Here is a 23,889-nt window from a genome sequence, read left to right on the forward strand (position 1 = left end):
AAGCATATAGGCGTCTTGTAGTTACCGAGAACTAGTTCCATCCCACCAAGGAGGCTTTCAATTAGAAAACAGATATTAGAGTCGGCAACTAACAAGCAAGCTCTGCTACATTCAAAAGGATTTTTGAAGCATAAATCGCATCTGCTATCAACAACTCAGAATGGCGACAACGAAAGTAGCGCGGATTCCTCCTGCGTCAGAAAGTTCAGTACTATCATCCAAAGCAGAAAACATTAGTTACCCAAGATGGTTTGGTGGGTCGGCCTCTTGCGTGGCTGTTATTGTTTCCCATCCTTTTGACCTTAGTAAGTACAAAAAAAAGAGTGTTCCATTGTCCATAATCTAAAGCTGCGAGAAAACAGTTAAGGTGCGAATGCAAACAGTATCAAACGGCACTAAGCAGAGCACTATTATTACCGGCATGAGGATTCTTCAGGGAGAAGGAGTCAAGGGATTTTATCATGGTGTAAGTCGTGTGGCAGATTCTCGGAAACAGTTACTGGATCTGCTATGTAGTCTTATTGCTAACTGGATACCTGTCAATTTGAATTAGCTTACTGCTGGATTTATGCGAGCATGTAAGCCTTGAAAAATCTCTCCTTTCAGAATGGCCTACTCTAATATTCTAAGTGACCTATGGTACATCGCGCATTGCTCTCTATGAAGAGATGAAACAAAGTGCGGAAAAGCCCAACCAACCGCTTTCAACACCCATTCTAGGGATGATGGCCGCATCATCGGGGTTTATCGGTGCTATTTTTGGCACCCCTGCTGATATTGCAAATGTGAGAATGCAGAATGATGCCTCGTTACCGCAGCAGCAGCGCCGTAACTATCGAAATGTACTCGACGCATGGGTCCAGATGAAGCGAGTCGAGGGTTGGAGATCTTTCCGGCAGGGATTGTGGCCTAATTGCTTCCGCTCTGGGATCATGACCGCCAGTCAGTTGGCATCATATGATTCATTCAAAAGATTGATACATAAATTATGCGACACAGATGAGGAAAAGCCTTTGATTCACTTCGCTGCTTCTCTGTTGGCGAGTTTGGTCGCAACCTCAATTTCAAGTCCGATGGATGTCATCAGAACCCAGTTAATGAGCTCTTCAAATAAGACTTCGGTTTTCGATGTCGTGCGAAATCTGATGCACGCTGAGGGGCCAAGGTGGGTTTTTCGTGGATGGACCCCAAGCTTTGTTCGCTTGGGTCCTCAAACAATTGCCACGCTGGTGCTATTGGAGCAGCATAAAAAGATTTACCGGATGTTGAAATCAGAGAAGCGTTGAAAAATTATCAAAATCAGTGATTTAGCTTGGAATCGAGCCAATAATTTCAGAAGCATTTTCTGGCTTTGAATTTTTCCGCTCCTCCGCCGATCACATTTTTGACTGTCCAGACAGCCGGGAATAACATTCCAGGCATTTCGACCACTCAAGTTTATGCAAGTGTCCACCATTGGCATGCAATTTCTTTTTTTTTGGGTGGGGGGGTTATCCAATTGAATACAGCTCGCCGATTTAGCTTATTCAAAGTTGGTTCGAACGTCCCTCAACTCCCGACTTCTACATAGAACCGCTCTTTATTTGATTATTTTGGAATCGAGTAGTCTGGGCCTGATATAATCACCCTGTTGTCAAAATATTCCTCGTCTTGTCTGAGCGAATCATAGATTTCCCTGAATACTAGTAACTCCTGATGGTATAAATGGGCCACTTGCGGCCTCGAAAAAGTACTCAATCGCTGCAACCATGCAGACAACACTTCACAATTCTTTTGTAGATCTGCACACTCTCAATGAGCTCCGATATTCTGATGTGCTCATTTCCCCCATGTGCTACCAGGATGGTACCCGGTCCATATAGATATTTCTTATGCTCCCCTTTAGCCGGGGCGCGTCTGTGCCGAAGGAGACTGCAATTGTGCCCATCCCAGGTATATCATGGTCCAGATACAGCTCCGGGTACATAAATCTTTTCTTTAGATATACGTTTTCGTGGCGGGAAATGACTTTTTCTATCAACTGCTCAATCCTCGGTAAATCCTTGGCTACTCGCACCGAGCAGACAGCAGTGCATTTGGGTGCCAGAATATTGTATCCTTCTCCGCCGGCAATTTCGCCGCAGTGAAATGTAGACGGTCCAAGAGAATCTGAAGATGGAAATCGGGCCTGCTCGAGTTCGGCCAACACGGCAATCATCGTAGAGATCGCACTTCGACCACGGTCGGGATATCCGGAATGTGAGGGGATTCCCTCACTAACGAGGTCAAAGACGAAGTGGCCTTTGTGACCAACCGCTAATAGGTTATCTGTTGGCTCGGCAAACACAACTGCCTCCCAGGACAAATTCACGTCGTTGGCCGCAAGCATGCCGGCACCACCTTTTTCTTCTCCGACCACAAAAAGAAGTGAGACATCCTTGGGCTCGATGAGGCCTTCTTTACGCAGTTCTTCAACCGCTATGATCTGCGACGCCATCGGACCTTTGTCATCGCAAGATCCCCGGCCGTAAATTCTATCGGGTGTCTCTCGAAGTGGGATATGTGGAGGGACTGTATCCATGTGCGCAGTGAGGCAAACACGCGTTTCGCGCGAAGAGCTAAGATATGCGTATACATTGCAACGAGAGCTATTAGGACTTATGGGAATAAGTTCCACTGTGTAGCCCAAACTCTTCAAGTGTTGCTCGAGAAATATTCCAATGGCCTGTTCTTCATTACTGCATGACGGAATTTGCATGAGTTGCTTTAATAAAGCAACAACTTCGGATTTTGCCATGTTAAAATTGCCGGCTTCTGGATCTCAGACAATCAGCTGAATCTAGCAGAATAATGAAATTGATGGAGGTGACCAACTTGAAGTCGCATGTCTTCCGAGTCTTATAGGGATGCTTGGCCGACCGGGAAAGAAGCCGATGAATCTCGGGAGACCGGCCGTTGTAGCATATACCCCACAGCTCACAATCATTTCCTCGGGTCAAGATAAACTTTGGAAACCATCTACGAATTATTATCTATACCGAGATCTAGGAAGTCAAAGGTCATGTAACTACAAGCAGGTAGTGAATGCGAGGATAGTAAATAGCGCATTGATAGAGACAATTTCAAGTTCCATTGCATGATGTTACGGTAACCTTGGCAAATGGAGAGAAGCACATTCTATAAGACCAAAAGCAATTGGAGGTAAAATCAAACTAGTGACCAAAGATTTGACATAATTTTCGTCTACTGGTATCCATCCAAACCATGAATTGTAAAGAACATAGGAAACAGCGTTTGCTGGGCTTGGATGACAACCGTGAGGAATAAAGTACAAAACATCGTGAGACAAAATGGAATGCAAGGAAAATGGGGAAATATGAGACTCTAGCAAAAAGGGGTTTGGGGGGGGATTTCACGGCGTCTGATTTGGTTTTTTTTGCGCCGTATGATTATTTCTGTTTTCATCCCCTTTTTCCGTTTTTTCTCTTTTCAAAGGATGCCGGAGAAGGGACAAATGCAAGTCATCAGGCCCGGCTGGAAACCATATTGTTCCGACGAGTCAGCTTTCTCGCAAGTGTCATGGCCTTCTCCCATGTCTTCTTCTTCTCGACTTGAGGCATAGATGGCTTCGGCGAGGCTGCTCCGGTGGCATATTCAGGACCAAAGTCCTCCTGGTGCTTGGAATTGTGCAGAGCCAGGACAGCCATTTGGCCAAGGAAGGATGGGTGCTCGAGAAGATCCTCCAAGCGGACCTTAAGGCCTTCTTGCTCAAGAAGCCAGGTGAGTTGTGCCATATTGAAGATATCACCACCAAGATCGAAAAAGGATGAGTCGAGCTGGAAGGCTGGTTTATGCTTGGGTTTCTCATCTTCATCTCCCTCTGTCAGAACGGGAGTTCGACTAGGCAGGCACTGGTGCCAGGAACGCGACAGGATGTCGGAATGGACTAGAAGCTCGGCAATGGAACGGGACTTGAGATGAGCGCTGAGGAAATGTTCGTCCGAGGCGCGCGGCAGATCATCCACCACCTGGGGTGGAAGGGAGCACAACATGTTGGGAGATGGCAAGGAAGTTGAAGGGTTGGCGATCAGGGACTGCGCAGTTTCACACACCATGTCCAGCACCCTTTCAGCAAACGAAGGAAGGATGGGGCCCTTCTCAGAGAACCCGAGAGTGACATTGAGATTGCGGTCGTCAGCAGGGCGAGAAACCATAGTCAGATCAGCGAAGTTGTCATTGACTCCCGCGCCTCCCATGCGGTACTTGTTGTTGTCAAGTTCCAGGGATCCCTCATAGTCAACATTCTGATGGAACACCGAGGTGGTGAAATATGTCCAAGCAGGCCAGTCAGTGCATTGCTTGATGATCTCGCGGAAGCCAAGTGACTCGAATGGCATGTTGGACACCTGTTGATCCTGAAGATAGCGGAACAACTCGACGCCTGTCCACCTCTCGGCGAAATTGACACGAACAGGAACAACATTAACACATGGACCGACCGTATTCTCAATTCCAGGCACGGTGGCATTGCGACCACTGATGGTGAGGCCAAAAACAACATCTGACTGAGCAGACAGCTTTGCGAGAGTCAAGGCCCAAGCCGCCTGCATGACAGTTGCGACAGTGACGTTTCCGAGAGCAGTAGGGGGAACCTCGATGGTCTTGCGAACCTCGGTGAAAGCACCAATATTTTGGAACATGGAGGTACCCTTGCGACTGACGACCTGGGTCATATGCGATCCTTTGAGAAGTTTAGACCAGTGGTTGTAGTGATCCGGTGTAATGGTTCCTGGAAGCTGGCGGAGATAGCTGGCGTAAGGCGTGACTGGAGGAAGAGGGCTGCCTTCGTAGCCGAACTTGATGGCAGACATGATCTTGGACAAGCAGACTCCATCGTATTGCGTGTGAGAGAGACGGATCATGATGCGGTGTTGATCGCTTTCCTTCTTCTTGACAACGTAGAACTGCACGTATTGCTCACCCTCTCTCGGACCGTATTCACGGTCGCGCTGCTGAAGCGTGGAGGTAAATTCGTCGAGTCCACGGTCAGTCTCATAGACGAAGATACTGGGGCGAATCTTGCGAAGGACGACTTGGAAGAACTGGTCGTGGAAGCAAACGAAAACAGTACGCAGGATGTCGAACGCGTCGACGACCTTGAGACAGCTCTCGCGGAGACGGCGGAGATCCAATGGTCCATTGCCTTCCAAGAAGAAATAGTTTAACATCCATCGCGACTTGAACAGCGTCGCAGTGAGGGACATGGCTTGGAAGTCAGTGACAGGCAGAACATCTGCAATTCCGCCTTTGAAGACACCAATCTTGGGGCAAATGCCGCTCTGGACCGACGCATCATCAACAGTCTTGGAAGGGCGGAGGACTGAGATGCTTTCAGAAGAAGGTGTTTGTGCCAGAGGGGTGGGTGTGGTGTCGGGGAATGAATCAACCTCCTTGTGAACTGGCTTCAGATCGGCATTGAGCATCTGCTGTGTGACATTGGCAGCGCGAACGGTGGCAAGCATGTCTTCAAAAACGGGGTTGTTGAAGACATCGGCAACAGTCAGGACTAAGCCATCCTCGCGAGCGGCGCTGACCATTTTCATTGCAGTAATACTATCGCCACCGAGCTTGAAGAAGCTATCCTGGTGTCGCACCACATTGGGTGACAGACCAAGAGCAGTGCTCCACAGACTCCAAAGTTTTCGCTCAACGTCTGCGGACATTACGTCTTGACTGGAGCGCGAGGTTGCAGAGCAGACACCAGAGTCATCCGCTTCACCCTGAAGTCCTTCTAGCTGGAAGGGAGAACCAACAGAGTCAGGATGACCGTAGCCGGAAAGACTATCTGTCGCCATTCCTGGCACCATCAACTTCCCATCCCTCAGCATTTGACCGATTATTTCGTGGACACGGTCATCGATAATCTTCTGAATTGCTGTTCCGTCCAGGCTCTTCCTGTTGGTCTTGGCTCTCTCGCTGACAGATGTCTGGGAGCTGCTCCATTCAGATGGCTGTTCAGTCAGAGCCTGGTCGTCGAGTTTGGCGGCCGAGATTGACTCTGATGGCGACTCGATAAAACCGGCGAAGACCTTGGCAATCGAATCGACAAGGGATTGCGCTTGATCATCCGAGACAACATCATTCCAGTAGCGGAGCATGATACCCTCGCCTCCGCGAGAAATGTCGACATTTACAGTGACAGCGTACTGAAAGTTGTTAGCTTGAGTCACTTTCCATCTACATACTATGTTCGCGGATACTTACCTCGCTAGGATCGTGGGCATGCTGTAGATTGAACGATAGACCCTTCTCCTTCGAGCCGCCGGCAACGGTGTGGTTCTGGATGGAGAGGGTTGTGTTGAAGAGAGACTGTCCCTGCCACCCCAGCTCGTGCTGGATACTAGCAAGGGAGCAGCTTTGATGGGGAATGCTGGCAATGTAATCACCATTCACCTGCTTGGATATATCCGAAAGGGACTGGTGCGAAGAGAATTTCACACGGCAGCAAAGCATGTTGATAAAAATACCGACCATGTCTTGGATACCGTTGACGGGCGCGTCGCGACCGGCCGACAGATATCCGAAACAAACATCATCGGATGAGGTAAACTGTCTAAGGACAATAGCCCAGGCAGTCAATGTGAGGTTTGCCAAGGTAACCGAAGCATCCTCACAGAATTTTAGCAGTTCGGGATAGCGGTTGAAATCCATCAAGATACCCTTCAGCTCCCGTTGGGTCTGGAAGCCGGCAGAAGGGGAAAGGTGGCATGGACGAACGCCACCGAGATACTTCTTCCAATGGTCAAGTGCTTCAACTTGGCTCTGAGTTCGGATATACTTGATGTAGTCGCTGAAACGAGGCCCAGGGCCTTCTGCAAGCTTGCGATCATAGGCCATGGTGAGGTCACGTAGCAGGACATCAACACCGCCACCATCGATAATAGCGTGGTTGATTTCGAGTTTGACGAGGACACGTCCACTCGTTACCTTGCAGACAGTCAACTGGTGAGAAAGCTTGGCAGGACGCATGGCATTCGCATCACGAAGGGAAATAGCTGCCAGCTTTTCCTCAACCTGAGAGTCAGGGCATTCTACCCGAAGAACATTATCCTTGAGGTTGGCAAGAACCAATTGATCGAAGGAACCGCCGCTGTAATTGCTATCAATAAAAATGGTCCGGAGGACAGGGTGACGATCCACAAGCATGTTCCAGGAGCGGGCAAGTCTCTCCGCGTCGACCTTGCCAGCGCGGGCATCTTTGATCTCGAAAATAGTGTGGAACATATAGGCACTCGGGTCACGAAGTTGACTTAGTAGGAGACCCTCCTGCATCGGGGAGCAGGGATAGATGTCATGAACCTCTGTCTTGCTCCGGATTCCGAGCTTGCGGAAAGTGTTATTTGTTAGGATCTGCAAGCCTTGGTAACTGATCGGAAGAAGTGGGAAGTCGCTAAGGGTAGGCTCGGCGGGGACATTCTTCAGAGTGGAAAGGTCCTTTTCTAAGGTTTGTTTGCATTGCAAAATCCAGCGTCGGATCTGTCCCTCGCGCTGAGTACGGCGGTTATAGGCGAAAGAGACAGTCAAACGATCCTTCACCACAATGGCGGAAAGTTCAAACAACGCGAAGCGGGCAGTGTCAGGACCCATGTCGCCGGCAACAGCGAAGTCGGAGCTGTCGAAAACACTACCTTGGTGCCGGAAGAGTGAGTCGTTGCGTTCAAGCTGCTGGAGCTTGCCCAGGTAATTGAACAAGATTTCAAAAGGAACCTGGAAGGCACTCTCGTTGCTTTCCTGGTCGGAAGCCAAGAGGCTCCTTGCGAAGAAAGGTCGCCCATTGTCAGTGATCTTGCGACGAGTATCTTTGACTCGCTTGATGGTGTCCGTGAGAGTGCCTGTTTCATGTGAGCGGGCATTGGCAAAATAAGAGCTAGGATGACACTTACCATCCCGGCCCTCAACGAGCAGAGGGGCCATGGTTGTAAACCAACCAACTGTGCGGGAAAGATCAATGCTGGCATCCCAGGGCTCACGGCCATGGCCTTCATTGTAGATGGTGGGAAGCTTGCGGTCAGTGAATGTGCGGCTGAAAGATTGCACAATAGCGGCAAGAAGAATGTCAACGGTATCCGTTCCAAAGGTTTCGTGGCAGCCCTCAAGAATAAAGTTGGTCACATCTTCGTTGAGTGTGAAGGACTCCATTTTGAGATCCCCATAGAGGTTGGTGGAATCTTCCATGCCCCAGTAGGTGAGATTTGGCTGCTCAGGAGTGAAGGGCAAGGTCACACCAGCATCATGAATCTTCGCTCGCTCAAGTTGCATAGCACACCAGCTCTGGAAGGACAAGGCCTTGTCATCAGATAGCGAGCCGGACACAACAAGCTCTTCAAGATCTTGGAGAATGATACGCCAAGAGACCATGTCAACACACAGATGATGAGCCACGAGGAAAAGAACTTGGCCACCATTGCGGAGATTGAACAAATCAGCGGCGAAAATTGGTCCATTGAGGGGGTCGAGGCACGACTGGCTTTCGGCAATTTTGGGGACCATGGCGCGTGTGTCGCTGACAGAGTGAACGCGGAATCGATAAGACTCATCAACCTCCTTGAAAATGTGTTAGCAACATGGGGCGCTAGAGACGGATTTTTGTACTCACAGTTGACGATTTTTGTTGCCAGCTTCCAGCACCAGTCTTGCTGAACCGGGCGCGGAACATGGAATGTTGGGAGCTAACAGCCTTGATAGCACGGCGAAGGACCTCCCCTTCGACACGACGAGAGACACGGACAGTGATACTTTGGTTGAAACGAGCTGCTCCCTTGTAAGAGTTGGTAGACTGAATATAGAGCCTTTGAACGGGAGAGAGGGCGAAGCTTTCTCCAGTTTTCTCCTCGCGCAAAGCCTTGGCTGGTGCCTTGGCACTGGCAGTCTGAGCAAGCTCTTTGACTGATCGGCTTTGCAAGATGTCATTGAGCGTCACAGTCAAGCCCTGCTTTCGAGCTCTGGAGATCACCGCCATGCCGGTAATACTGTCGCCGCCTGGAGAAGGTTGTTAATACAGCTGACAATTTGAAATGAGGATCTGGTTCCGTTGGAAACTTACCTAGGCTGACAAAAGATCGGTCGACGTTGACTTTCTGCAGCGAAAGATTGAGGACCTGGGCGAATATCTCACGAACAATCTTCAAGGATCCATCATGTTCCTGTTCCTGGGGCTTCTCTGGCGCACCGCGCTTCATGCGATCGAAGTCTTGCATAATACGCTCATAGGAGTTGTCATCGATATCTTCCAACCAGGCGGTGATCTTCTTGCGATCAAGCTTGCCGGAAACAAGCATGGGAAGCTTCTTGATGAGAGCCCAGGTTTGGGGTACCATGTAGATTGGAAGCTGTGCCTCAAGCTTCTTCTGGACCTCCACGAGGCCGCCAAGACCCTGGTTGTTAAACTCACTTTCCTCCACAAGCTCACATGCCTTATCGGATATAAGCTTGTTATCCGAGGCAATCTTGTTGAGCGACATGACAGTTACAAGACGCTGCTTGAGGGGTCCGTTCTTGGGCAAGATAACAACGGCATGGCGAACCAGTGGGTCTTCATGCAGTCTGTGCTCAATCTCCCCGAGTTCCATGCGCTGGCCGTGGAGCTTAACCTGGTGGTCCTTGCGGCTTATGTACTCGATGGAACCATCAGGGTTGTAGTAACAAAGGTCACCGGTCAAGTAGATTCTGCGGGGGGACGGGATGGAAGACTTGAATTCTTTCGTCCAGGTAGGATCGTTGATGAATGCTTCGGCATTTTTCTGAGGGTTCTTCAAGTACTCCCGGGCAAGAGCAGGGCCCTCGAGGGCAAGTTCGCCGACTGCACCAAGAGGAGCTAATTTGTTCGGGTTTTCAGCGTCCACAATCCAGGTTAGGGTGCTCGGAATACCGTATCCGATCCGAGCAGGATCGCGATTGACTGCGACGGCAGTGTCAACAACTGCGAACACACATGTTTCGGTCGGACCGTATCCATTCATCAATTTGAGAACATGAGACCACCGGGTAATGACCTCTTGTGACATCTTCTCGCCACCAACAGCAAGGACCTCCAGAGAGGGGACGGAAGACGGCTCAATGATGCTCGCAATAGACGGAGTGAGGAAACTCCAGGTGACATTCAGGCGACGGATGGCACCCGCAATATCGTTGAGTCGCTCATCTTCGCTAGGGACACAAATGCAGCCGCCAAGCATCAGGATGGCGAGGGTTTCCATGATGGCAGCATCAAAGGTCAGAGAGGCAAACTGGAACACTCTTGCCTTTGGTCCCATGTACATCATTGGGCCAAACGCCATGATACTGCTGACAACATTGCGGTGCTCGACGACGATACCCTTAGCACGTCCGGTACTGCCAGAGGTGAACAGGGCGTAAGCCATGTTGGAAGCTGTCACTTGGGAACGGGGGCGGGTTGAAGACGAGTTGAGGGAGCCATAGGCTTTGATAGTCTCTTTGCTGATTGGGATGACAGTCTTGACAACACGATTGTAGCGGCTGGTGTAGTTAGGAGTACACAGGATCATATTCGCACCAACATCTGCGAGGATCTCCTCGTGTCGAGAGGTAGGGTGGTGGGGGTCCAGTGGAACGTAAGCACCACCAGCAATCAGAATACTGATTAGAGTAACCATAGCCCAAGCAGACTTGTCGAGGCAGACGGGAACAAATACTTCGGGGCCGACACCACGACCGATGAGGTAGTTTGAAAAAGAGGAGGCCAGATCCCAGAACTCACGATAAGTAAGCTGTCCATCCCAAGCGCACACAGCAGGAGCATTGGGGGTTTCGATAGATTTTTCCAAAATGAATTCCTGGACGCAACGCTCGACTGGGGAAATATCACGCTTGTTCCACTCAGCGATCTCAGCCTTGTCTTCTGGGCTAACAACTTCCAAGTCAACCAACTTGCTAGTCGTGGTCTTAGGGACAGACAAAAGTTGCTTCATAACGTGGCCCAGCTGCTCTGTGATGTGCTTGGTCTGCCACGCATTGATGACAAGTTCATCATGATGAACGGTGAAAGAAATATTTGACTTCGAGATCGAGCATTCAAGAACAAGGGGGTGAGTGAAGAAGTCTTCGCTTGTCTCACGCTTCTCGTCAACCCAAATTGAGCTGTCTAGTTCAGGCTCGCCAGACTGAATAACAAGCAGGTTCTGGAAGTTGCAACCAGTGGATGTGTCCTTATTAAGCTGACGAATGTGTTGCAGGCCTGCGTGAAGGTGGGGAATCATCTCAGTAGTTGACTTGTTGATCTGATCAAGATACTGGATGATTGTCATTTCGTTGTCGACTTGCACGCGCGTAGGAACGGTTGAAAGAACAGGGCCAGCGATCTCGCCAACACCAGGAAGATCAATGTTGCGACCTGACAGGGTCTCGCCAAAGCACACATCTCCAGATGCGGTGTGGTTAGCGACGACGATAGCCCAGGCGGCACGAAGCAAGACAGGTAGAGTAAACTCAACGCCGTTGGCAGGCCGCGAGATATTCAAAGTGAGGTACTGGGTGTTACCAGCACGGATAGCATCGGGAACAGAATTCTTGTTCTGGGGAAAGGGAGTACTAGACAGGTCCTTGAGATAAGACTTCCAGAAGGCATCGGACTTTTCCATGTCCTTCTTGGTGAGATACTCAATGAAAAGACCGTAGGATGTGCCCGAAGCTTTGTTTTTAGAGCTCCTGTAGTTCTCCTCGACCTTCTTCCAGACAAGCGGAATACTCCATCCATCGTAGAGTGCGTGGTGAACCGACCAGACGAAGTAGCGAGTGGAAGATCCACGGGGTTGGACAATCGCATAACCGGTGAGAGGCGCACCATTTTGCTTTGGTAGTTCAGTTGTATCACTCGGCAGAGCTTCGAATGACTCCGCGTGGGCCCAAGAGATGGGCTGGTTATCCAAAACCGCCTGTGCGAAGTTCATGGCCTCGGTATGCACAACTCGCGTGCGTAAGATTTCAAGATCGAACACCGTCTGCTGCCAGGCAGATTTGAATTTGTCAAGGTCTGTGCCGTCGGCGAGACGGAAGACAGGTTGGGCAACATAGGCACCCGCATGCTTCAAGGATAGTGTCAACAGGCCTTCCTGGACTGCAGAGCAGGGATAAATATCACAAATAGACGACTTAGGAACACCACAGTTGTCAATAACTTCTTCCATGATGCTTTCTGCATCTACCGAAGACGGCAGCAGTGAGAATGGCTTCAGGGTGGCCTTCTTAGGAGCCGGTGCCTCTTGGGACTCCGAACAGCTGTGCGCCATCTCGATCAGGACAGGGGTGTTAAAAATAGTGGCCACATTAAGAGAGATTCCCAAAGCTTGAGCAGCACCAACGAGATTCATGGCAGAGAATGAATCACCACCAAGGGCAAAGAAGCTATCGTCATTCGTTACTGAGCCGGTTTCAAGGTCTAGGATCTTCTCCCACAAAGAGCGCAGCTTAGCATCAATGCCATCTGTAGAAGTCTCCTCTTTTGTTGAGACGGAATTGAATGTGATGTATGACTTCAAAACATCTTTGGACAATGTCTGAACCATCGCACGAAGGCGGCGGCGATCAATCTTGGCGGAGGAGGTGAAAGGAAGGTTCCGTAAGGGAAAAAACAGGCGTGGCATCATACTTTGCGGAAGAAGATCGGGAAGGGAGCTCTTCAGCTTCTGAATGGCATCCATATTGGAAACAGAGATGGGCAAAAGAAGAGGATCAACACCGGGGATTGTGGGTGCAAAATCATCACTGGTTCCACCTTCCACAGAATCAGGGTCATGAACTGTGAAGAAGGCAGCAAGACCCTTTGCGACAGTGCGTTCCTGGGGAACGACAACATCAACGGCAACTTGAGATCCATTTGGAAGGGCTCGGAGACATTGGTGTTCAATCTCTTCAAGCTCGATACGCTGGCCATTGAATTTAATTTGAGTATCCTTTCGAGAGATAAAAGCCAGACTCCCATCGCTGTTGTACCGAACCAGATCACCAGTGCGGTACATGCGATCCTTGCGCTTGAAGAGACCTAGGAGGCCAGGGTGGTGGCTCCAAGTTGGATCGTCAACGAAAGCTGCCTTCGTCTTCTCGGCATTTCCAAGGTACTCGCGAGCAATGTTGCTTCCTTCCAAAAGCATCTCTCCAACAGCGCCAACGGGGAGGAGGCGATTGTAGTTATTAGGATCGACGATCCAAACTCGGCAGTTGGCGGCATGTCCAATGGAGGTAGGGTCATTGTTCACACGGTTGCCCTCCCAATCGACCTTGACACCGACTGTCGCAACGACAGTAGCCTCTGAAGGACCATACGCGTTAATGACGAAGCGGTCGTTCCAGCGATCGATGTGGTTGGCGGGCATCTTTTCACCGCCAGTGATGATCGTCTTCAAGGTAGGAACACTCTTTGGCTCGAGGGTGTTGACAATGGCCGGTGGTGATGCCATGTAGTTGGCTTCCATACGACGAATCGCACCTCCCAGGTTGTTCATGCGTTCTTCTTCGCTGGGGACACAAACACAGCCACCTGTCATCAGAGTCATCATGATCTCGAGGATGCTCACATCGAAAGTATAGTTGGAGAATTGAAGCGAGCGTGTTTTAGAGTTCATGTGGAGAGCATCAGTCATGGCAATAGCAGTTGTACTGAGGGCGACGTGTTCAACCACAGTGGCCTTCGGCTTGCCAGTGGTACCCGAAGTGAAGATAGCATAAGCTGCGCTACTCGGTGCAGGCCGAGTACCAGGCAGAGCAAGGGGGGATTCGGGCAGCTGAGAAATTGAGCTCTGTGAAACAGCAAATGCCTTCTTGCAAAGCTTAGCCATTTTTGACTGGAGAGTGGCCGAACAGAGTACTAGGTCTGCACCAATCTCCTCGATCAACATTTGAAGACGGGAGTCGGGGTGGGTAGGGTCGATTGAGACGAATGCACCGCCGGCCTTGAGAATAGCCAGCTGGGCTACAACAGCCCAAGCAGACTTTTCGAAACATAGAACAACGAAAACGTCGGGTTTAACGCCTAATCCCGTCAAGAAGCGTGCAAGGCGGCTGGAAACAATCTCAACTTGGCCATAGGTGAAGTTTTTATCCCAGGAGCAAATAGCCTCGGCGCGGGGGTGTAGCAGGGCCTGTTGCTGGATAAGCTCGTCGGCACATTTCTCAACGCGTGGAGGAAGGACGGCGTTCCAGTCGCGAATTTGTCTGCAAGAGCGCTGAGGGAAGAGATCAAGATCACCAATGAGACGATAGCGAGGATTAGAAGACATAACATCATTGAGGAAGTGGTCGAAGGCATCGATGACATGAGTAACTTGGCTGGAGGAAAGGATGTCCGAAGAATAGATGAAATGGATTTCGGCAACAGCGCTGCTCACCTCCGCTGCGACAGTGAGCTTGTAGTCATTCGCGGTGGTCATCTCCTGGACATTTCCTTGAGGGGAGAGACGAGGAGGTACGGAATGTGAGGAGAGTGTTGAAAATACTCGTGTTTTCGAAGCCAAGATGATGGTTGACAGTAGCTAGGTCTGCGAAGTTTTGGAGACCCTTGTCGAATTGGGCCTTGGAGTGCTGCAATGACTCCTCCACCTTGCGCTCGTTGGTGAGCACGAGGCGGCAAATAGACACTGCGAGATCGTCGGAATTGGCAGAGGAGAATCCGAAGCAGACATCAATGCAGCCAGTGTAGCAACGGAGAACCAGACCCCAAGCAAACTGGAACAGAGTCTCGACGGAGACACCAGACATTTTGCTAAAGGCATGTAACTTCTGAGTCTGTTTGTTAAGGGTACGAGTCGAACGACCGGGGCTAGTAGTGTCAAGAGACATAGAGGGGAAGTTGCATGGCTCGATATCTGCCAGGTATTCTTTCCAGAAAGCAAGGGAGGTTCCTGAAAGGGACGACTGGCGGGAGTGGCGGTTAGATGACTTCAATCCAGTCCATCGTTCAACGTTGAAGGTTCGCAGAACACTGGCGGAGAGGGAGTTAATTTCGGCATTGAGGCCCTGCAAGTTTAGCTTTCCAAGAGAGGTGAGAGGGACTGTCGAAATAGGGATGTAGCAACTCGGAACCTTGTTAGCTGGGAATCGGCTGGTCAAATGCGCGTGGATAGCGGAAATGGTTGTCGTCAGGTCCGAAGACGAACTTTGAATAACTCGCTCGTTGAATGATGCGGCAGTGGGGGCTGAGGAGCCGATGAATGCCACGATGGAGCTGTTTGTATCCCCGGGCAATTTTATCGTATCCACCAGAGCCTTTCTCTTGGAGCCCAAGTATCCCACAAGGGATTGCTGGACACGGCGTAAGTCAGATGACATCGAAATTTCCTGAGCATTGTCCTTGCGGCCAAGGTGCACAAGGGAACCATCACCATTGTAACGAACAAGATCCCCAGTCTTGAAGAACTTTCTTGTCTCCGTGAACTCGTGCGAGTCACGTCCGAAGGCAGAAAGCCATGATGGTTTCTCAAAAAAGGCTTCGCAATCATGACCTCCGTTTGCCAGGTACTTGGAGGCAATCACAGGACCTTCAATAACCAATTCACCGATAGCACCGACAGGGACAAGGGCATGATGGTTAGCGGGGTCGACAACCCAGGAGATACAGGATGCGGGACGACCAATGGTGCTTTCCTTGCAACCCTGTGTGATCGGAGCGAGGCATGCTGCAGAGGATGACTCCGTAGTTCCGAACAGAACATGCAGCTGGACGTCATCAGAATGCCAGTTGTCCAAAAGAGTACTGGTCGCAAGTTCTCCGACGATTGCTGCAGTCTTGAGGCCGGGAACATCTCTCGGGGTCATAAATTCCGCAACACTTGGGGTCAAGCAGGAAACATTGGCGTGAAGAACATTGATGGAGGCAGCCAACTTGGAAGGATCAATGTCTGCTGGAATGCAAACACAACCTCCGCGCATAAAGGTACCAAAGATCTCGAGCAAGAAAAGATCGGACGAGTGAGTCGCGAATTGGAATGTGCGCGAGGCGTTATTGAGTTTGAGTGAGGCGGCGAATGCTTCAGCTCGAGTTATGACAGTAGCGTGCTCAAGAACAACTCCCTTCGGGGCTCCAGATGATCCAGCAGTGAATGATACATAAGCGGGGTCCGAATAACAGGCCATAGACAACAAAGGCTCATCCCCGAGATATTCGAGGAGAGACTCGCTGACTGGTACCACATAAGGGATCACCTCCTCGAGAACCTGTGCCTTCTCAGGGGATGCAAGGGCAACCTGAATCACGTTTTCTTGAACATGTTTCTCGATGAGGCTCAAAGTTTTCGAATTCTCAACAGGGATGCAACCACCACCAGCCTTCATCACCGCTAGTAAGGAAACAATATTCCAAACGGACTTCGGGAAGGATGTTGGAATAAGACTACCGGGCCCCACACCGAAAGTGACCAGATAACTTGCCAGGCGAGAAGAGAACTGGTCGAGCTTGGAGTAAGTCAGATTTCCATCCCAAGCAGTGACGGCAAGAGCATCGGGCCGTTTCTTGGCCATATCCTGAACGACCTGGTGAACACAAATCTCAACAGCCTGTGGGTTCTTGCTGTTCCAACTGGCAATATCAGTCTTGTTGCTATCACTGAGATTATCAAGTTCGCGGATTTCGCTATCCGCTTGTGTCATAATACTCTCGAGGCAGCGAACGTATGTGTTGGCGACATTTGTGGCCTGCGCATCGGAGAGGTTTGTAGTCCAGTAGTTTAGGTCGATACTAGCCTTTGCGTCCATAGCTTCAATGTTGATGAAGACTGGGAATTCGGCTGGGTCGTGAATGGAACCGACTTCGATACACTCGATATCACTACTTACAGCATCCTTCGCGTCAGGTAGACGGCGGTAGGAAACACCCGAGTTGAACAAGTTGGTATCAGAAAGCTTCAGAGCATGTTGAATGTCAATGAGTGAGGTGTGTCGGTATGGCAAGCTGTCCATATAATCATCCTGGACCTTCTCTAACACATCACGCAATACCGAAGTGCCAGAAAACTTCATGCGGCAAGCCATGAGGTTGATCACCGGGCCAACAACAGACTGGACGCCATCCGCAGGGACATCTCTTAGCGAAGCCATGTAGCTGAAACTAACATCGTCGGAGGCAGTGAAGTAACGGAGGGTGAGGCCCCAGGCTGCATTGAAAACATTGGCGAGTGTAATTCCCTTCTTCTCACACACGCTTTGGAGCCGCGGCAGAGATCCAAAGTTGACAGGGATAGCGCGGAGAGCCTTCTCTTGGGGGGTTTGGCCATCGGTGAGAACGGGGAACAGACAAGGCTTCGCGTCCAAGAGATATGAGCGCCAGTATTTAATGCTTGCATCGCTGGGCGCGTCGAGAAGGTAGCCCATGTAGTCTTTGAACAGCGGGCGTCGAGTTTCCTCTAGTCTTCCAACATACGCGAGTTGTAGATCTCGAAGAATGATGGAGATTGAGTTTCCATCCATGGCAGCATGGCTCAGTTCAATCCGGCAGAAGATGCGGCCAGTTGAGGTGTGACAGATGCTAAAGCGATACGCAGGGGTACGCTCACGGTAGTTCTTGGGCTCCTGCGCATCAAAGGTTGCAAAAATGTCACTATCTCCGGAGGATTGTAGGCAGACGGGGCTAGCATCATACTCCTTCAAGACAACCTGGGAGAAGGCATCGTGAGGAGTGAGATTCTCAACAAATATAGTACGTAGCATGGCATGGTGTGAAGCAACTTGCTTCCAGGCTTCCACAAGGCGATCAAGATTCGGCTGTGTGGAGCCAGTGCCACGGACTTCGAAGGTATCGTGGACGGCATAGTAAGAGCTGTCCCGGGTCTGACCAAGGAGAATACCTTGCTGCATTCGGGAACAAGGGTAGATATCTTCAATCATATCTATGTTTCTCACTCCGATCGCGGGGAGCTTCTGGTTGATCATCTTGTCGAGGCTGTCATAGTTGAGAGACAACATCGGGAAAGAGCTCAACGTCAGACGCGGAGACATAGAAGTCAACTTCTCAGAGAAGGATACAAGCTGCTTCTGACAGTTGGCAACCCAGGTATGGATACGATCTTGGTGCTGCATAAACTTGTTGAAAGAGAATGTAAACCGGATCTTGCCACCAACGACCATCGCGGAGATCTCGAAAAGACCGAAGCGAGGGGTGTCGCGACCGAAGTCTGCATCACCACTTCCTTGACCAGTCTCACCAGCCATCTGATCAACGAGCTGAAAGAGGCCATCCTGACGCTGCAAGTCACGGTGCTGGCCAACATAGTTGAATGAGATCTCGAACGGGTGCGGATAGGTACCAGGCCGCTTGCCTTCGATGGGGAGGACGCCGGTCGCGAAGTCTGCGCGACCATTGTCGGAGACATGGCGACGCAAGTCCTTTACTTTGATCAAAGTGTCGATCGCATTGTCCGATTGGTAGCCGTTGACGAAGATGGGGTGCAAGATAGTGAACCAGCCGACGGTGTGAGAAATGTCCATGGAAGGATCCCAAACCTCACGTCCGTGTCCCTCATTGAAGATGGTTGGTAGGGATCGATCGGTGAAGGACTGTCCAAATGAGTGAAGCATGGATGCTAGAAAAAGGTCGATTGGCTCAGTGGCCAGGGCCTTATGGCACTCAAGAAGGATTGCGTTGGTGTGTACGGCATCGATCTCGAAAGAAGCACAATCAACATCACCATATGTGGTTTGATGGGTCTTCAAGCCCCAGTAGCCAAAGTCTGGGGCAGGTAGAGGATCCTTCGAGACTTTGCCCTCGGCGACCATATCCTTCGAGTGCTGGATCTGTAGCTTGGACCAGGTTTGGAATGGAAGTGACGCATCCTCACTTGTGGTTTTTCCAGGGTTTTTGATGATATCCTCCAGATCTTCTAGAATAATTCTCCAAGAGACAATGTCAACGACCAAGTGATGGGCGGTCATAGAGAGTACATGTTGCTGTTGCTTTTCCTTGAAGCGGAAGTAATCAATAGCCAGGAGGGGTCCCGAGAAACAATTAATGCAAGACTGGCTGTCAGCGACATGGGGCTTGATGTCTTCCATGGTGCGTACGGTGTTGCTCCGCAACCTGAATGAGCCCTTGACGTCTCGAGTAATCCTCTGACTCGAAGCTGTCGACCAGCCCGTGTTTTCGAATTTTGCGCGAAGCATGGAGTGTCGCGAAACGAGGGTTTCGATCGCCTTGCGAAGGGTGCGCTCATCAAGAGGTTTGCTGAGGCGTGTGAGAATGCCTTGGTTAAAGTGACCCTGGCCTTCCTTTCGGAGACCAAAGTGGAGTATCTGGATGGGGGAGAGATCAAACGGCTCATCTACTGCCTCCTTATAAGATGTCGTGTGATCAATCGCCTTCGCACGCGTAGCCAAGTCTTGGATCGACTTGCTGCGGAGCACATCTTGGACGGAAAGACCAACACCACGTTTCTTACACAGACCAATACAGGTCATAGCAGCAATAGAATCGCCACCGAGAGCCAAGAAGCTCTCAGTCAGGCTGACGTGGTTCTGAGGGATGTTGAGGACACGACTGTAAACAGCAGTGAGAGTCTCTTCAATTTCATTTGCAGGTTGAGACATTTCAGCCTCAAGGACAACACCATTTCCAGCCGTTCCAACGTCTGGATCGTTCTCCATTCCGGAAACCCAAGTTGCAATACCCTTCCGATCGAGTTTTCCGGACGGAAGAAGGGGCAATGCTTCCACACAAAGCCACACTGCAGGTACCATGTAAGTCGGGAGTCGACCCGACAAGCTCTCTCGGATACCAGGGACGATCTTAGCTTTCTCCGGTGAAGGAAGCAGTCGCAGAGGCTCTAGGTCCGCATCGGATTGTTCCGCTAGAAGTCCTGCAGAAGAAATCACAGCTGCAAGACGGCCCTTGCAGAAACCAGCCTTAGGAAAAAGAACGGAGCAGTGCGTCACGCTGTTTTCCTTGTTCAACTGGTTCTCAACTTCACCCAGCTCAACCCGCTGGCCGTGGACCTTCACCTGAGTATCTTTCCGACCGATGTAATTCAGAGCACCCGTGTCTGAGTTGTATCTCACCAAATCTCCAGTTTTGTAAAACCTGCGATTTGTCCCTCCTCCAGCGTCGAATTTGGTCCAGGATGGGTCGTAGATAAAGGATTCGTTGGTCTTTTGTGGGTTGTTGACGTAGCATCGAGCGAGAGTCGGTCCCTCGAGCAGCAATTCACCAGGGCAGCCGATAGGGACGAGTTGGTCGTGGTTTTCAGGATTTACCAGCCATGCGCGGACACCAACAGGTAGACCGATATCCTTGCAGTCGGCGTTCGGTGCGACATTGGTGTTCAGCACGGACGCGACGCTGGCCTCCGTCGGTCCATAGCCATTGACCAGTCTGATTCTGGACCATGTTGCCAGTTGTGACTGGGACATGGCCTCACCAGCCAGAACCAAAGACTTCAACCCTGGCACGCTGTCGATTTCAATAAAGCCGACAAAAGACGGGGTGAAGCAGGCCTGGTCGACCCGCTTTTCATTGATGAAACGGACAATATCATTTAATCGGTCTTCCTCGCTCGGAATGCAGACGCAGGCACCGTGGATCAGAGGAGTAAGCGACTCTGCCAAACTGGCGTCAAACGTGTGTGCGGCGAATTGCAAGGCGCGAGTGTCGCGAAAAACGCAGAGACCAGCGCCGTGAGCCAGGGAGCTCGATAGGAAGGCCCGATGTTCCAGGAGGGTGCCCTGGCGTGCGAATCGTCAGTTTCTGCTTCCATGCTTCATCACAATTCCTCAATATCGGATCGACCTACCTTCGGCTCTCCAGTGGATCCAGAAGTAAACAAAACGTAAGCGGCATTTTGGCCAGTGACGCCCGATGCGAGATCAATTCCGTCGACGGGCGCGGGCAGTGCATCCAGGGTATCGCTGCAGATGGGAATCAAAGTCTTCGCAATGGGACGAAGTGCATCTGCACGGCCCTGCGAACACAGGGCGACTTCGGCCTTGACAGAGTCGATCAACCGTTGGAGGCGCGAAGGTGGATGAGCTGGATCCAATGGGACAAACGCACCGCCCGCCTTCATCACGCCAAGCATCGCCACTAAATTCCATTTCTTGCAGATCGTCAGTCTCATTCATCTTCCACAGCTTGACACCATCTGCGAACTCCTGCGAACTTTGCAGAAAATACAAAAAAAGAGCGGAAAGGGGAAAATATTATCAAATGGACTAACTCACCGATTTATCAAATAGCAGTGCCACGCGCACTTCTGGGCCAACGCCCTGCATACGCAGGTGACAAGCCAGCTTCGACGCCAACGCGTCCAGTTCGGCATATGTGAAGCTGCCATCCCAAGCGCATACTGCCTCTCTGTCCGGTCCGGAAAGTGCTTGTTCACGAATGGCATCGTGGATGCAGCCGTCGTATGTTTGAGGGATATCGGATGTCCACTTGCGAATGCGCTGCCAGTCATTCTCCGAGAATAAATTAAGCTGGCTAATAGCGGGGTTCTCGGAAGAAAGGACTTTAGCGAGCAATTGCTCAAAGATGTGGGCCACACTTTTCATTTGATCTCCAGACATATCACCATTTCGCCATTCCAGGAAGATGTTAATATCCCGGCGCAACACCTTTACATGCAGACGAACTTGGCACTGTTGTTCAAAGTTAGCCGGGGCTATATATGTGCCGATTGGCGAATGGGGGATATAAATACCTGGTCTGGTAGAGCACTAGCCAGCAATGTCTTGGAGGATGGAGACGGATCATCCGTCCTGCGATATGTGCGCAGCATCAAGATGGTGTTGAAGGGCAAATGGCCCTCAGAAGCACCGCCGAGCTGTTTGATTCCATCACCGGTTCGCACTTTATCTACAATTGCCTGGATGGATTCGTTCTCATCGATTGCCAGCCGGATAGCCGACATATCGCGGTCGGGGGTGGTGACATTCGACCGCTGTACAGGGTGTCGAGAGGACATAGAGGCACCGTCGATGTGTTGATAACCGAAGCTAATATCCTCGGTTTGGATATAGTAGTGCAGTACCAGCGCCCAGGTAGCCTGCAAGATGGATTCCAGTCGCCCTTCGTGCCATGCGGTTAATAACTGCGCACATTGCGAAGAGGTCGGTCTCGTCTTCATAGAAACCGGACGTTTGGGCCCGTCGACCGCGGGAGCGAAGCGAGGAAGATAGCATTGCGAAGATTGGGCCATGGTCTCGGAGTGAATCTCGAATGGGGCCGAAAAGTTGTTCGGATTGAGAATTTGAGAAGAGGAGCGAGAGATAAATTTTGTACTTTTTGAGGATAATCAAAGCTGTTGGGTTCCTGCCGCAGTCGATGAAGCGAGTGGATGATGAGAGCCCTCAATTAGTTGGATTAGTAGTATCCAAGAGGAAGGTTATCTCGAGGAGAAGTGGCCGCGCGAAGTTGGATGGTCTCAGTTATTTTAAAAGAGCAGACAGTTTTATTTTTCTCAGCCTAAGTAACCAAAATAGTTACGCCATCGGTCATCGGGACTATGTAGACGCTGCATGGCTATGCTCCAGCTCGTTCGCCAACAGCTCATTATGCGCGGAAATACAGTAATACCACCCGGGCCACCAATGGCACTCTGGTAGTGGGGGGGTAATGTTTCTGGCAAATTCAGAAATTCAGGATCCCCCATGTATCTTCCTTGCATGGGGTTCGGATCTAGATGAGCAAAGGGTTGGAGACGCCACGGCCAATGCGCCGGGTGGATCGGTCGACTTGTTCTCTCCCCTGTGGAACCGAATCAGACACGACGGCACATCTCCTTTGACTTAGAAGGAACTAACAGGCTTAGAGGTATTGCTCTTAGCCAATTCGAGTATCGCTACTACAGCCTAAGGCAAATTACGCGAATTCCAAGCATGACCAAAGTACACACTTCTTACAAATGGACTGATATCTGAGGTACAAATGTAGAGGCGAGAAAAAAGAAAGTGGAATAAAATAAAATAAAAAAACTTCATTACTGCAGGGTAATGTTTTCCTAATCCATGATAGGCCCTTCCTGATCAAGATTTTACAATTCCTTTTTTTAAACAAATCAATCTGCAATTTCCCGATCAAGAGTCCATGGGATGCGGTCTCGAACGTGGTTCAGCAAGGCGGACGCCAGGCTGTCATGACGAGAGCTTTCATTCAGGCCCACGCCACCCTGAAAGGCGCGGGATTTTTTCTTACATTCCTCCTGCTGTCGCTCTGCTTGCGAGGTCTATCACCTGAGAGGATTTTATGTACTGATGACGATAGTCTCGGGGAGGAGGCTGGTTGGTCAATTGGGGTTGAGTTTTCGAGAAGCCGAGACAGAACAACGGGCAATGACGGAAATCTCCATTTCATCCAAGTCAGCAGGGTCTCGATTGCATCTACATTGGTTCACCCGAGAACCTTACGATATATCTGCTGTAGGATTTTGTTGCCAAGTTACACCGACAGATCGTAAAGATGCGCACATGGCAAACTCCACAGACGCTCACCTCTTCTTCGCGCATCGAAGCCTGTGCCCCTGCGATTCTATCGGCACGGTGCGATGTGAGCCGGGCTGATCGTCGGATGATTTACCGCGCAGTCCAGGAACCTCACCGTCATGGCGGAATTGAGTGTAAGTAGAGGTGTAATAAACGCTTGGGTGGCTTTACAGCCCACGACTCTGTTTCTCTCGGTTCTGTATCATACTCCTGTGTAAGATATCCTCCTGCAGCATAAGAAGAGTCGGTGGACACGATGCAGTGCAGCTTCTCACCTCAGATTGAAAAGTTTTTGTCGTTGCCAATGGATCCTCTTCTCGTATTTTTTAATGATTATTCCTCTCTTTTTTATGCAAATTTTCTAGCGGTTGCATTGTCGGCGCTATCTTCTTCTCCCAAAATTTGCCATATTTAGTACTTTGGGCCGTCATTACCCACCTC

The 23,889-nt window shown here is 50.5% G+C and overlaps 3 protein-coding genes across 3 annotated transcripts; 1 reads left to right on the forward strand and 2 right to left on the reverse strand.

Annotated features, from left to right (window-relative positions):
- Positions 1-160: 160 nt before the first annotated feature.
- N7509_012292 (uncharacterized protein) lies at positions 161-1,286 on the forward strand (the record flags this gene model as incomplete). Its single annotated transcript, XM_056636929.1, has 5 exons — positions 161-305; positions 363-466; positions 554-578; positions 631-942; positions 1,000-1,286. 5 exons carry the CDS (start codon positions 161-163, stop codon positions 1,284-1,286), a joined length of 873 nt encoding a protein of 290 aa, XP_056482959.1.
- A 548-nt stretch (positions 1,287-1,834) lies between these two features.
- N7509_012293 (uncharacterized protein) lies at positions 1,835-2,776 on the reverse strand (the record flags this gene model as incomplete). The annotated part of the gene is made up of 1 exon (XM_056636930.1): positions 1,835-2,776. The coding sequence occupies one exon, from the start codon at positions 2,774-2,776 to the stop codon at positions 1,835-1,837; it is 942 nt and encodes a 313-aa protein (XP_056482960.1).
- Positions 2,777-3,503: 727 nt separating this feature from the next.
- Positions 3,504-22,166, reverse strand: nrps1 (uncharacterized protein; the record flags this gene model as incomplete). Its single annotated transcript, XM_056636931.1, has 9 exons — positions 3,504-6,185; positions 6,244-7,871; positions 7,923-8,583; positions 8,636-9,018; positions 9,083-14,383; positions 14,460-20,694; positions 20,763-21,065; positions 21,190-21,606; positions 21,669-22,166. The coding sequence occupies 9 exons, from the start codon at positions 22,164-22,166 to the stop codon at positions 3,504-3,506; spliced, it is 18,108 nt and encodes a 6,035-aa protein (XP_056482961.1).
- Between the last annotated feature and the right edge of the window lie 1,723 nt (positions 22,167-23,889).

Source organism: Penicillium cosmopolitanum (assembly GCF_028827165.1).
Source record: "Penicillium cosmopolitanum strain IBT 29677 chromosome Unknown utg000011l:1.0-3548175.0:1.0-3550911.0, whole genome shotgun sequence".
In the NCBI taxonomy this organism is placed as follows: domain Eukaryota; kingdom Fungi; phylum Ascomycota; class Eurotiomycetes; order Eurotiales; family Aspergillaceae; genus Penicillium; species Penicillium cosmopolitanum.